General features: G+C 54.5%; 4 protein-coding genes across 4 annotated transcripts; 1 reads left to right on the plus strand and 3 right to left on the minus strand.

The window, feature by feature from the left end:
* Positions 1-338: 338 nt before the first annotated feature.
* On the plus strand, positions 339-1,668 carry PG985_000242 (uncharacterized protein; the record flags this gene model as incomplete). The annotated part of the gene is made up of 3 exons (XM_066820011.1): positions 339-1,328; positions 1,408-1,536; positions 1,591-1,668. 3 exons carry the CDS (start codon positions 339-341, stop codon positions 1,666-1,668), a joined length of 1,197 nt encoding a protein of 398 aa, XP_066690890.1.
* Positions 1,669-1,877: 209 nt separating this feature from the next.
* Positions 1,878-2,847, minus strand: PG985_000243 (uncharacterized protein; the record flags this gene model as incomplete). The annotated part of the gene is made up of 2 exons (XM_066820012.1): positions 1,878-2,269; positions 2,328-2,847. 2 exons carry the CDS (start codon positions 2,845-2,847, stop codon positions 1,878-1,880), a joined length of 912 nt encoding a protein of 303 aa, XP_066690891.1.
* Positions 2,848-3,808: 961 nt separating this feature from the next.
* On the minus strand, positions 3,809-4,184 carry PG985_000244 (uncharacterized protein; the record flags this gene model as incomplete). Its single annotated transcript, XM_066820013.1, has 2 exons — positions 3,809-4,025; positions 4,123-4,184. 2 exons carry the CDS (start codon positions 4,182-4,184, stop codon positions 3,809-3,811), a joined length of 279 nt encoding a protein of 92 aa, XP_066690892.1.
* A 1,142-nt stretch (positions 4,185-5,326) lies between these two features.
* On the minus strand, positions 5,327-6,399 carry PG985_000245 (feruloyl esterase a; the record flags this gene model as incomplete). The annotated part of the gene is made up of 3 exons (XM_066820014.1): positions 5,327-5,670; positions 5,736-5,926; positions 6,017-6,399. 3 exons carry the CDS (start codon positions 6,397-6,399, stop codon positions 5,327-5,329), a joined length of 918 nt encoding a protein of 305 aa, XP_066690893.1.
* Between the last annotated feature and the right edge of the window lie 6,205 nt (positions 6,400-12,604).

Below are 12,604 nucleotides of genomic sequence, written 5' to 3' on the forward strand. Positions count from 1 at the left end.
GCAAGCATGATGGTCGACGCGAGCAACCCACCTACATACGCCCGATAGATGACAGGGGTGCTTTCTCCATGCGATCTGCGCCGATGCTCCGGCCCAGCGGACGGGCATCGGGTGGCTCCAAGTCCAACATTCTTTGAGCAAATGCGGAGCCCAAGGCCTGCAATCAGCAGCTCAGTGAGAGTGCCACACGGAGCCATGCCATCCGAGCTAGCACCGCAAAGCGGGCATGATGCATCTATAAGAGTGGCAGCCCCGGCCATTGATCGGCGGGAGATATTCCTTGGTCATCCATCCTTCCCCATTCCAAACTCAGCATCGCGCCGATCAACATCTCCAAGATGAAGTTCCTCTCGGTGCTCAGCACCTCGCTGCTGGCCCTCTGCCGGCTCACCGCCGCGGCCGACGCCGAGGAGCCCCAGCCGCTGGCCAAGCGCGCGTCCCTGCAGCAGGTGTCGGGCTTCGGCTCGAACCCGTCGGGGGCCAAGATGTTCATCTACGTGCCCAACAACGTGGCGTCCAAGCCGGCCGTCGTCGTCGCCATCCACCACTGCCAGGGCACCGGCACGAGCTACTACCAGTCGACGCCGTACGCGCGCCTCGCGGACCAGTACGGCTTCATCGTCATCTACCCGGAGTCGCCCTACTCGGGCACCTGCTGGGACGTCTCGTCGACGGCCACGCTCACCCACAACGGCGGCGCCAACAGCAACTCCATCGCCAACATGGTCACGTATACTCTGAGCAAGTACGGCGCCGATGCGAGCCGCGTCTACGTGACCGGCAGCTCTTCGGGGGCTATGATGACGGTAAGCTTTGCTTCTCTTCCCTCCCTCCTAAGAGATCCAGACGCTAACTACTTTCTCTGTTTTCTTTCTTCTCGCCAGAACGTCATGGCCGCGACCTACCCAGACATGTTCGCCGCCGGCAACGTGTACAACGGGGTCCCCGCGGGCTGTTTCTACACGGGGACGGTGAACGGGTGGAACTCGACGTGCTCGCAAGGCAACTCGCGGGCCACACCTGAGCAGTGGGCGGCGACGGTGCGCAAGATGTACCCGGGCTACGCCGGCAACTACCCGCGCTTGCAGATCTACCACGGTGGTAGCGACACCACCCTCTATCCTAACAACTACAACGAGACCATCAAGGAGTGGGCCGGCGTCGACGGGTACAACTACCAGGCCCCCGTGCAGACGTTGGGCGGTACGCCTATCCAACAATGCACCAAGTACATATTCGGTGACCGGCTGCAGGGCATCTACTGTCCTAGCATTGGGCACACGGTGCCCGTCCAGGGAGAGGAGGACCTGAAGTGGTTCGGCATTATCGTAAGTGGACCGACCCCCTTATCACTTACAAGTCTCTCGGTCGACTTGAGTCGTATGCTAAGCGTTTCTTGCTATACAGGGAGGCGGCGGCGGCTCGAACCCCGGTACCCCGACGACTACCACGGCTGCACCTAGCCCTACTAACGGTAATGGAGGTGGCGGTGGCGGCGGTTGCGCTGCCGCGCAGTATGCCCAGTGCGGCGGACAAGTAAGTATTGAAATACACAGATGAAGGTTTCTCGATCGCTAACCCATATGTTAGGGCTACACGGGCTGCAAGACTTGCGCCTCGCCGTTCACTTGCAAGGTGTCGAACGAATGTAAGTCACCCTCGAACTGACCCCATTCGTGCTCTTCGCTGATCCAGACCAGGGTACTCGCAATGCCTGTAAATACCGGAATCGAGTTGCCAGCATTCACCTTCATGCCGAGAGGAAGATCTAATCTAGATGGCCATTGTCTGTGTAGACATTTTTACTTCCTTAGATTAAGATTTATTCTATAATTTACTTATTTATCAATTGCTCATTTCCCAACGAAACCCGACACTTAAGCAGCCGGCGCCTTGTCCACGCTCTTGCTCAGCTCGCCGAAAGCCGCGAGGGTGCGCTGGGCGGCGGCCGCCTGCTGGGAGACGAAGTAGGCGGCGCCGGCGCCGAGGGGCAGGTGGGGCTCGTTGAGGCGGCCCTCGCCGGGACCGACGCCCATGACGACGTCGTACATGGCCTGGACGCCCTTCTGGACGTCGCCGTTGAGCTTGGCGGTGCCCGACTTCATGTAGCTGAGCATCTTGCCGACGGCCTTGTCCTCGTAGGCGCCGTCGATGGCGGCGGCCTGGTACTGCAGCGCGTTGGCCATGCCCGTGTCGAAGGTGCCGGGGTTCACGTTGAGCATGCGGACGTTGAAGTCCTTGACTTCGAGGGCGAAGGTCTTCATGACGGCTGCAGGGGTTGAATGATGTCAGTTCCAGCTTAAGTACAGAGTTGGGGGCCCGCTTACCATCCAGGCCGGCCTTGGCGCCTCCGTAGATGGACATGGCCGGCAGCGACGCCAGGCTCGAGGCGGAGCTGATGTTGACGATGATGCCGAACTGGCGGGCGCGCATGTAGGGCATGACGGCGCGGGTAAGGCGGAAGGGCGCGAACAGCAGGGTCTCGAACTGGCGGTGCACCTCTTCGTCGGAGAAGTGCTCGGCGGCGCCGTAGATGGCGAAGCCGGCGTTATTCACCAACACATCGAGCTGGACGCCCTCGTCCTCCTCGAGCTTCTTGATCAAGGCCCCGCTGTCGGGGTTGTCGATGTCGAGCGTCTCCCACCGGCAGCCCTCGGCGCCGTTGAACTCGGCCACGAGCTCGGGCGTCTTGGCCGGGTTGCGCGAGGTGGCGATGACCCGGTGGCCCTGCGCCCGCACGACGCGCGCCAGGGCCAGGCCGAAGCCCGACGAGCAGCCCGTGATAAGCCAGGTCAGCGGCCGGGCCGGGATGGTGTAGGTGGCCGTGGGGTCCATGAGGGCCTGCATCTTGTCGGAGTGTGAGGGGGGGGGGGGGTATACGAATGGGTAGTGAAAAGAAAAGGGCGACGATGGTTGGTGTAAGACGGTGTTGTCCTTTGGAATCCGACCTGCTTTGTCTTTGCTTTTTGTACCTGCAGGAAGAGACGGGGTTTCAGGACGGAGGATAGAAAAGGTGGTTCGACAAGTCGGGAGCGATGCCTCGGTATGGCATGCGTGGGTTCAGAAAAGAAGCTTCTTTGCTGCCAGAAATGCGTGTGCGTACCTGTGTTGCGTGTGCCTTGCATTTGGGCGGGCGGAGCGGCGGTGTGAAGAATGGTGGCGGAGATCTGGCCAGCTCGGGCGAATACGCCGGCTGCGATTGGTTCAGGCGCCAGGCACTAGGCGCCGATGCGTCCGGCACTATGCTGGGAAGCTACCCTGAGGACCCTGGCATCTCGCCAGTGTTCTGCAGCGGAGCTTAACGAGAGTGGGTTTCCCGGGCGGGCGTAAGCTCGATTGAAGCAAGATGTCCGATGGGAAAAATGGGGGCGGCCTACTCGGGATCCGGTAGGTCCCTGCATATCGCGCCGGCGCCCCTTGTCAAAAAGCCACTCGTGAAGGACAGACAGGTACATACTAAATGCCACGCGGAATATGCATAGTCATGCACGTTTGGACGCTAATACATGCTGTTTCTGCACCAGCCCGCATACAGCGTGAGGCGGCTCTCGGGGCGTCAGTCGGATATCACTTTTCTGGCTGACATATCACAATATGAGTAAACCAGCTTATGCGACGGTCTTGAAGGATTAGACGAGGGGTGCATGTATTGTGCTACTACTACCAGTGACTACACGGTAGCCATGTTCACTGAGCGCCCATGTTTGTGGCGCTTGCAGGTAACAGATTAGATGTTGCCTTCTAGCTTACACGCTCCAACCTTGGTTTCTTGCCGTCGAGGGGCCTTTCTGACTACACAAGCTGCCACCTAATACCCGTAAGGTCCCCATTGTGGTGGGTACGAATACTCGTTCATATAGCTGTGCAGCGAGGGATACATGTACGATGGCGACTGGTACGCGCCTGGATCAAACCCCGTGCCGGGTTGGTTGCCCATGTAGGGGTAGGGAAGGGTCTGGTGCTCGTTGGCTATGTTCAAGTGCTCGTACTGGTAGTTGGTTCCGGCGCCGGGCATGTTGTATTGCCTATCAAGTTCCGCGGTCCCTGTTAGTCGTGTCCATTTCCATGCCACGAAAGTCGGTTTCTTTTGAAGGGGAGAAACGGGATCGTGTAGGCACTTACCAATGCGGCAGATCGTAGCCGCCGCCAGCTCCGGCTCTTCCTGCGTAGTTGTATCCGTACATGGTGGTTGCTTTGGGCTAGTACTCCGTGGTTGAATATTCTGTGAAATGTGGTATTCGCTAGAATCAATTCTGCTCGATGTTGTTTTCTCTTTGGGAAAGTGTATGTTTTGCTTTGGCCCTGGAAAGGCCTGAAAACTTATACTCCCTTGGCTTATTTGCATGTATTCATTATGACAGGTGTTGGTTGGAGTCATGCCTTGCCTATGTGAGCCTCATGGTACAGCTATATACACGAAGTGAAAAGTAATAGTCATGTTGAAACCGCACATTGTCGTCACTTCCTGTGCTCCTGAGTATGCCGCTCCTGTTGACTCAAAGACCCAGATGACACATTTTGCGCAGATCAGCAAAGCCTCAATGGCCTACGATACAACAGGATCTTGACCAACACTGAGATGTGTTTGCGTGGTTTGTGAAAAGGGCTGATACACATATTTGGGCCCACTCCCGGTGTGCCGTAATTGCGGCCGTGGCCACTGGAAACTCGGCTAGTCTATGAGACAACTTCGAAGTATCACTGATGACTTTAAGAGGGACATGAACGTGAATTTGGTTTCGTACGTGGACTGTTTTGCACCCTCTTCCGCAAACGGTGTAAGGTTGAATTAAAAGAAATAGGGGTAATTAGCGTAGCAATGGCCCAGACACGCAAAGGAGACCACAGATCTCATTAAGTACATATAACCAAGTATATCCATTTCGCCCTGTCGTTGAGGCTATTCTACTCCATACACCTCCGTATTACTTGACTAGTCATCTGTCTATCGTCTGCCATAACTCGCTCTTTATCGCCTGCGACATCTTCTCCTCCCTGGTCCAAGCTGGTCGTCCTTGAGTCTTCGATTCATCTTACCCGTTTTCATCATCATCCCCGCCAGGTTTCAGCTTGTTTCCCTCCAAGCAGCTCACTTCTATGACGTGATGTGAGCTAACCAAAGACGCCTGCTGAAAACGTACGTCTTGTCGCAGATTCGGAAGTAAAATTCCTCTGCAGACACCATCGTATCATTGGATCTTCCATAGCTTCAATGCCATCAACCGCCCCAATATGCTCAGTTGTGCATGGCGGTAGGCGGTAGGCGGCTAAGAGGGTCGCCATGCTCTTCGTGCCGATGCATCGTATCCCCGCCCTTGTGTGGATTCTAGTGCACGATGTAGCAATAATTGTTTCTCAAACCCTGCTTCAGAGGCCACAGGAGAGTACATTCAAGCCCCTGATCCACCAGAGTCAGCACAGTCCGCGTTATGAGAAAGGGGAGTAACGGGCTAGCCACGTACGGATAAAAGACATGAGCCGTGTTTATACCAAACCCGCGCTGCCCCGTATTGCACGCGTCGGACCCCTGTCCATAGCACCTGAAAGTCGTAGAAACGTTCGGTGCGGCCCCGTCGGGCCCGTCGTTGGCCCAGTACTCGGTGCGGTGTTGGATGAAGTCCTGTCCTATGATGCTCGTGAGTGCGTTGGGGGGTAGCAATGGGACCCCGTCTATCATTGGTGGTCAGTAATCGTCGGCATGTAGAGAAATGGGAGTTCTGATGGCTGCCTCGTACCGTTAGCGTGGGTGACCCTCATGAACATGCCGGGCTTGGACGGGTCGTCGGTGGCACCCGCGATCGAGTCGACGTGGTCGGCATACTTGCCATTGCCGACGGCCAGCTCTCCGAAGGTAACGACGCGGTCCACCTTGATTCCGGCACGTTGCATATCGACAAAGGCCATGTTTGCCAGACCTCCTCCGAGACTATGATGTAGAATACGGGTCAGCCGTTGCATTCCGTGGAAGGTTTCTGACAGCAGCATAATCAAACAAAAGGAAACATCAGAGACTGACCTGTGGCCGACAACGATGAACTGGAAGTTGGGAGTGGCTTGCTTGGCATCCTTCACCTGCCCCATGGTCTGGTCGGCAACGCTGAGCCAGCCCTCGTAGACGCCCTCATGTACGGCACAGCCGTCGCAGGCAGGGTGCGGCACCTGGGGGAAGTTGATGTCGGTCCCGATGTCTTTGATGTCGATGGTGCCCGGAAAAGCGAGGACGATCTCCTTGTCGCCGTCGTTGCGGAATAGGGTCTGCTGCGTCTTGGTCGTGTCGTTTTGCGCAAACGCCACGACGGCGGCTCCCTGGGGTGGTTTCTTGCATGGCGCTGTAGAATATGTTCCGGCATATTTGGCAAAGTGCAAGATCGTATCAAAGCTGGCTTGGTCGACTATCATCACGTGCAGGCGGAGTGTCAGCGTATGCATGCTTTCCGAGTCGAGTCATGGATATGTGCGCTTGGGGTTTTTGAATGATGCTTTATCGACTGGACATGATACTTACTGGGATCCGGGGCTCTCGTGCTGACTTGACGCCGAACTAAGTCAGGAGCTGATGGGGGATATGGTATGGAGAGGCATTGGATTGGCAGCAAGGCCCAGCCCAGGGTAGCAGCGAGCAGATGCAGCGAGTAGGAAAGCATCTTCAATCAATTGCGCCAGGCGGGTGTTATTCGGGACTCAGCAGGTAAGGCTGCCTTCAGGGCGTGATCAGATGAATGTACACACCACCATACATGTGCATAAAGAGTGGTGTGTGCCGACAGAGGGGAAGAAACACCATTATTTGGATGGGGATGATGGTGGTGGCGTTAAATATAGTAGGTGTTGATGCTTCCTGAGGCAGGATCGATTGCTACGTGCGTAGACTCTCCAAACGGCAACTGCTGACTCGAATTATGTGATACGCGACTGACACTGCCATGCTGCGGATCTCGGCGCATGCAAGCGACGAAACTGATTCAAATGTCGTGTTTCTCGTATTCGTAAACCAAACCCCGAGGGAGGGTCAAGTCATTGAAACTATTCCTTATCTTCAATGTGTGTGCGTGTTTATGCAGTCGGATCTTGAACCATACCTAGCATCACTGCTATCGTTGGCGCACACAGCGACTACTGCGCACCACGACCTATGCAGAGTTGCATGAGGGGCCCTTGCAGGAACAATCCACTGCGAATGGCAGAAGACACAATTGGTGTAGTCGTAGGAACAATTTGAGACTTGCGCATCCAAACCTACTGGATTAGGGGAGTGGTGGTGCAAGGAACACCAATGAGGATCGGGTGTTTGAGAGCTTGGCAAAGACCCTTGGTGCAACCAATCAGAAACCCGCAGGTCACCCCCATCCATTGACTTCCGCTTTTGTACTCGAATGCGATTGGGTCATGGCCTCTGGCTTGCGACTCGGCCGGAAACTTGTAATGGTAGGCGCAGTAATGTAAACCTTTTTGAACGTTTGGGTTGTGCAGGGCAATGTCGATATTGTTGCGCGAAGGCATATCAAACGCCTTACAGAGATCCGGTTTTCATGATAGGGGGGACAAGAGTCCGACGAATCGCGAAATGGGAGAGCTCAGGTAAGAACAAGCCGCAGTCGTCAAAAGCAACTGAAGCAGGTGCTGCCGACTTCCGGGCTGCCCTGACGATCATACCGAGCAAGCAGACCGACGACGGCATGTGCAAGGTGGGATCGGACTGGGTTGATGCCTCAGCCTCTGTGTGGCATGCGTCATGGGCACACGAATTGCAGGCGCGGCACGATGGCCGCGGGCTGTTCTTGGGAAACAGGCATACCCCTGACTTCCAGTAACCCCCAGAAGCGAGAAAGCTTGCAACTTACATATTTACCCCACGTTTCCTCGTTCGGTGACCGGTTCAAGCTCCGGCTCCGCGGCTGCGCCCGCGACTTCCCTTGGCGACGCATAAAGCCACAAGTACTTCGTCCAAGCGGGGTTGGATTCGCTGAGCACATCAACGTACCGATGGATAATGCGAGTGTGGCATTGCTCCCGCTCGTTCCTCTCCCCCACTCGACGCCGGCCCTGTAGAGCTCGAGCCTCCGGGGCGAACCCCAACTTTATCTTCGTTAGAGCGGCCTCGGGCCGAAGACGCCACGTTACTATCGTTATGGTTGGGCCCCGAGAGCTTGGGCCGGACTGCCTGCCAGCTGGTCACATGAGTACATAGCCGTTTTCGGCAACACGGGGGCTAACAGTTACGGCGAGATATCAGAAATGCCACAAATTCCGCATGATATTTGAGTCTTGGTTGGCATATTTGCGTGCCATCTCGGATCTAAACCAAGTGACGCCATGTGACTAACTGTTAGCTGTTATCAACATTAAAGTTCTCTCCCTCGACTCTTCCTCGTCCATCTTGCTGTCACTTTAATTGTTTAAACGACCTCGAAGAGATCTTGAGAGTGTTTGTAGGAGGCGAGTCTCACGTAATCCAACTGCAGTTAGACACAGCGCGAGGAGGCTACACTGCTGGTCACTCATAGATGGTCAGTAAGTCAATCTATAGATGTCCCTGGATCATGATGCTCTTATTCACCTTCGTTGAAAAGGAGGTCAAGGATCATCTTGACCGATCTGGACTCATCAGGGCGTATCATCAACAGTCATGTTGGATAAGTATACCGTAGAAAGCGTAGTATTTATATCCACGACTATTTAGGCTACAAGCTTGACTTCTTTTTCCTGAATCCATTAAAAACCTCAGTAAAGAAAACCCATTATCCAAGTCAGCAACAAGTGTATTCAGCCGTCCATATCCACCTAACATCAAACAAGATTATAATAGCAACAATGTACGCAGGTTATAACGGAGCTGGCGGTGGCCGGAATCTGCCATCGTGGTAAGTGGCTGGAGGTTCTCTGCTCTCTATAGGACATCAAAGTAGCCTCTGGAGTCAGCCATCAAGAGAAAAGATACTAAGATGGATAACAGGCAGTCCGGCTTCCGCGGTTGTGGTACAAACCGCTTCCACCCCGATCAGAACATAGCAGGCACGTACAACACGCTTCCGGCCCTTGGCATGTACAATCCACCGGGCTATGGGTTTAACCCGGGTGATTATGGTTCACCAGCGTATATGTATCCCCCCTTTTCATACTCAGGGGGGCCCAGCGCATACGTACCCAGATACTGGGGACCGTAGGAGTGTACTGTTGGTAGGCATGCATAGGTAGGCAATGTGCCCCCTAAGGGAGAGTAGTAGCCGGATACTGTAGCTATCTCCAGCCAATTTTGGAAAATACGAGACAAGTTGAGCCTGATAACATCGGTTATTATCTAAGTGTCGATTTGATCGCCTATGAAATAATGTACCCCCTTTATCTGCCAATACGAAAGTACACTGTAACCGTCTCTGTTTTGTGTCTTTGGTCATCGTAATCTTGCCTTCCCAGTGCCGAGTGAAGCCAGATATCGAGCTGTGTCGCCAGGGGATGACGGAGCCCCTATATAGCCCCTTACGCGGCCAATGACCGTAACAGCATGCAAACTACCAACAAGCAAAGCTACAACAACATTAAATCCACTATATACGGAAACGATACAGCGGCATTTTCCCACGTCATTTAGGACTGCAATGCGTATTGGCTCCAGTTGAAGGAGACGTAGATACCGTCAAACAGGCATACTTGGTAGAATTTAGGAACATTGTCTCCGGACTGTTGACTCACGACAACTGACTACCACTCCGCCGCTGTCTTCAAACAAGTATAGTACAGCATATTCCCGACATCAACCCATGTCTAGGGGTTGAGATGACGCTCGAACATCCAGGCCCACTGGAGTACCAAGGGGGGCGGTGCATGTGCGTCCAGAGATGACGACTCGCTAGATTCTGCAACCCACAAGTCGCAATTCACTCCATGCCATCGCTGCCAGAACCAAGGGATCCATGATCGCAGAGAATAGTTGTATATCTGATTCCAAGTCGGGTCTTCGTCTTCGAGGGTGGCTCACTCACCCTTGACAAACCATCAAAGCTCCTAGTCAATGGGTTGAGCAGGATCATCGTAGTCTCATCTCTTGGAGATATCGAGCGAAAATTGTAGATGGTCTCCTTGTAATCGCTTCGGATCAGAGGTCTGCTAATGTAAAGACATATTCGATGGGCCTATGGTCTTCTTTGGCAGCCAGCATCGTGATTGGCGGCGCGATCCCCACTCAAACTGCGTCTCAGATCGTCGTGAGTGGTTGAGTCTACCTCCTCCAGCTGATCAGCCAGCGTCAGCACCATACGGGTATCACACCGTCACTGATACGAGAAAGTCAGGCCCAACTGCAACCCATATCCACGCTTATCAGATATTACTGGCTCGACATGATGATCACGACTCTCAACAGCAACGTTGTTACATCCGTGCCCTTGACGGTCTTGCATCTTCGCACAGACCCCCGAATAGAGTCAGCAGACGAAGGAAGATCCTCGCTTCCAGCCAGGCCTGTAGACATCGAAGGTGGCAAACATTAGAGCTTGAGGCCATGATCTCGATTCCAGTTCTGTCAGACCTAGGTCGAGGGGCTGTTCATGAACAGCGAGGCGTCAGACCAAACACGAAGCAACTTTGCGTACCCTTGGACCGGTATAACGGAATGGAACCTTCCAGTCGGAAATGTTCGAGACTCTCCTGGCGGCAGTGACGACTTTTTTTGCATGGAAGTGGGTATTATTCGACACGGGTACTGTCTGTAGCAGCCCCAAAGCTCACTGACGCACTCGCCCCATGCCATAGCGCTTGCCGCGCTCAGTGAACCCGTCAGTTGCAGTGTGATAGAATTCTTACCAGCTGAGAGTTTGACAGTGTGCAGAATGACGGGTTCAAGTGTCCCGTCGTACGGGATACTCCCCTTGCCAAGACCAATATTATGTGCTGTTATGTTCCAGAAAAAATTCCCGTCTGCGGCTTGAGGCTCCATGGGGGCCATGGGGACACGATGGGGCGCTGGATCTGCGTGCTGCATACCCGGAACGCCGAGGGCACTAACAGACGGCACCGCGAACGAGTAGCATGGCATAGCTTGCCAGTCTGTAGTCGGCACCCCGCAACAGAGGGGGCCCGGAGCCTCAGGGTCTGATGGGGAAGGGCCTGGTGAAAGGAAACGACCGACGTGGACCGCAAAGAAGATCCACAGAGAAGGATCCTGTGAAGGTCCGAAAATAGTAGGGTCTGTAATAGAGGATAAACTGGTGGCGTCGAGCTGCTGTACAGTATGGTATCTATGTATGTGACTTCTCGCACTGTAGTAGTATGCCCTCAGGGGGACGGACCTTGCCTATCTACACGGGCTGCACGAATTGAGCAGCGGCGTATCGTTTCCCCGGTATCATGATGCGTGAACTTTCCATGCCTCAAATCGTGCATGATATGATAGGCTCAGTTGCGGGTGTCGCCGGGGAATTGACCATCACAACGACCAGCGAGTCTGTGCGCGGCCTGTATGAATGCATCTTACCACGGGAACTCATTGGGCATCATTGAGCTGCACAAGCTGGTGTCGTGATAAGGGATGCAAGAAATGACCGAATGGCATCTCGATTTCAATTCCATGGTCATGGCAGAGCACGACATTTCCCCTCGGGGAGGAAATTGCTGGGTGCCAGAACAACTCCGAGACCTTCCGTAACAGGAAAATTTGAGAGCATATGGAGGGGTCGGTGTGCTTCCAAACCCAGTAGCCAAACAGATGCCAGTTTGATAAAACAAGCTGCAAGCAAGGTATGAGACTTCGTCAATGGCCTGTAATCCACGACAAAAGCGGCAGGATAGTGCAGAATATGCATCCCGAGCAGCTTATCGCTGAAGTTGGTGTGCTCTGTTCAACCGGTAGGGATTAACCTGGGTGGCCATGCGTGATTGGCAGGGAAAGTCTCGGTAGGATGCTGCATCCAACGAATGGCAGCCAAACACCCACAGAGCCGCTTGGAGACGACATGCAGATGCAATGGAGAATTTTTGGACGGTTGGGAGCAGTGGTTCATTCCATCGAAGACCCATCGCCCACTTTCCACGACTGTTGTTGAGGTGATCGATCTGTTGATTGAACATCGTCATGGGTTCAAAAGCTGAACAGTGGAAAGGGACCTGGGGACAGAGGGGCTTTGGAGGGGAGAGGGACTGGAGAGGGGAGATCACTTAGCGGCATCACGGGCCAGACACGGGCCATCCACACACACGAGCAGAAATCTTTGTACCTACTCCGTAGAGGGGGAGAAGCAGAAAAACCGGGAAGCGCAATTTGCTAGCTCTGCCTCCCGAGGGGGCAGTTTCGCAGAACCAGGGCTAACACAGAGGAAAAAAGCGACTCCCAGACTCCCCTCCCTTGGCTTGTAACCAAGGATCTCCAAGGCCCTTTGCGAAGAGACCATTTTGCGACGAATGGCGGTGGCGCTGACAACAAACACACCGCCTGGTCGGCGGGCCGTGAGTGGGTCCTGACCGCGATCGCGACCATTGACAGTCCGGACAGGAAATGCGATGCATGCGCGGTGGAGAGGTGGGTTTGGGCACCGCTACAGCGTCGACGTCGATTTGACACATGGTCGTTTCGCGTGCCCTTTAGCCATTTCGAGGTGAGGCTTTCCGTAGC

This window comes from Apiospora marii (assembly GCF_038362585.1).
Source record: "Apiospora marii strain CBS 49790 chromosome Unknown utg000001l_segment0_segment0, whole genome shotgun sequence".
Classification (NCBI taxonomy): Eukaryota; Fungi; Ascomycota; class Sordariomycetes; order Amphisphaeriales; family Apiosporaceae; genus Apiospora; species Apiospora marii.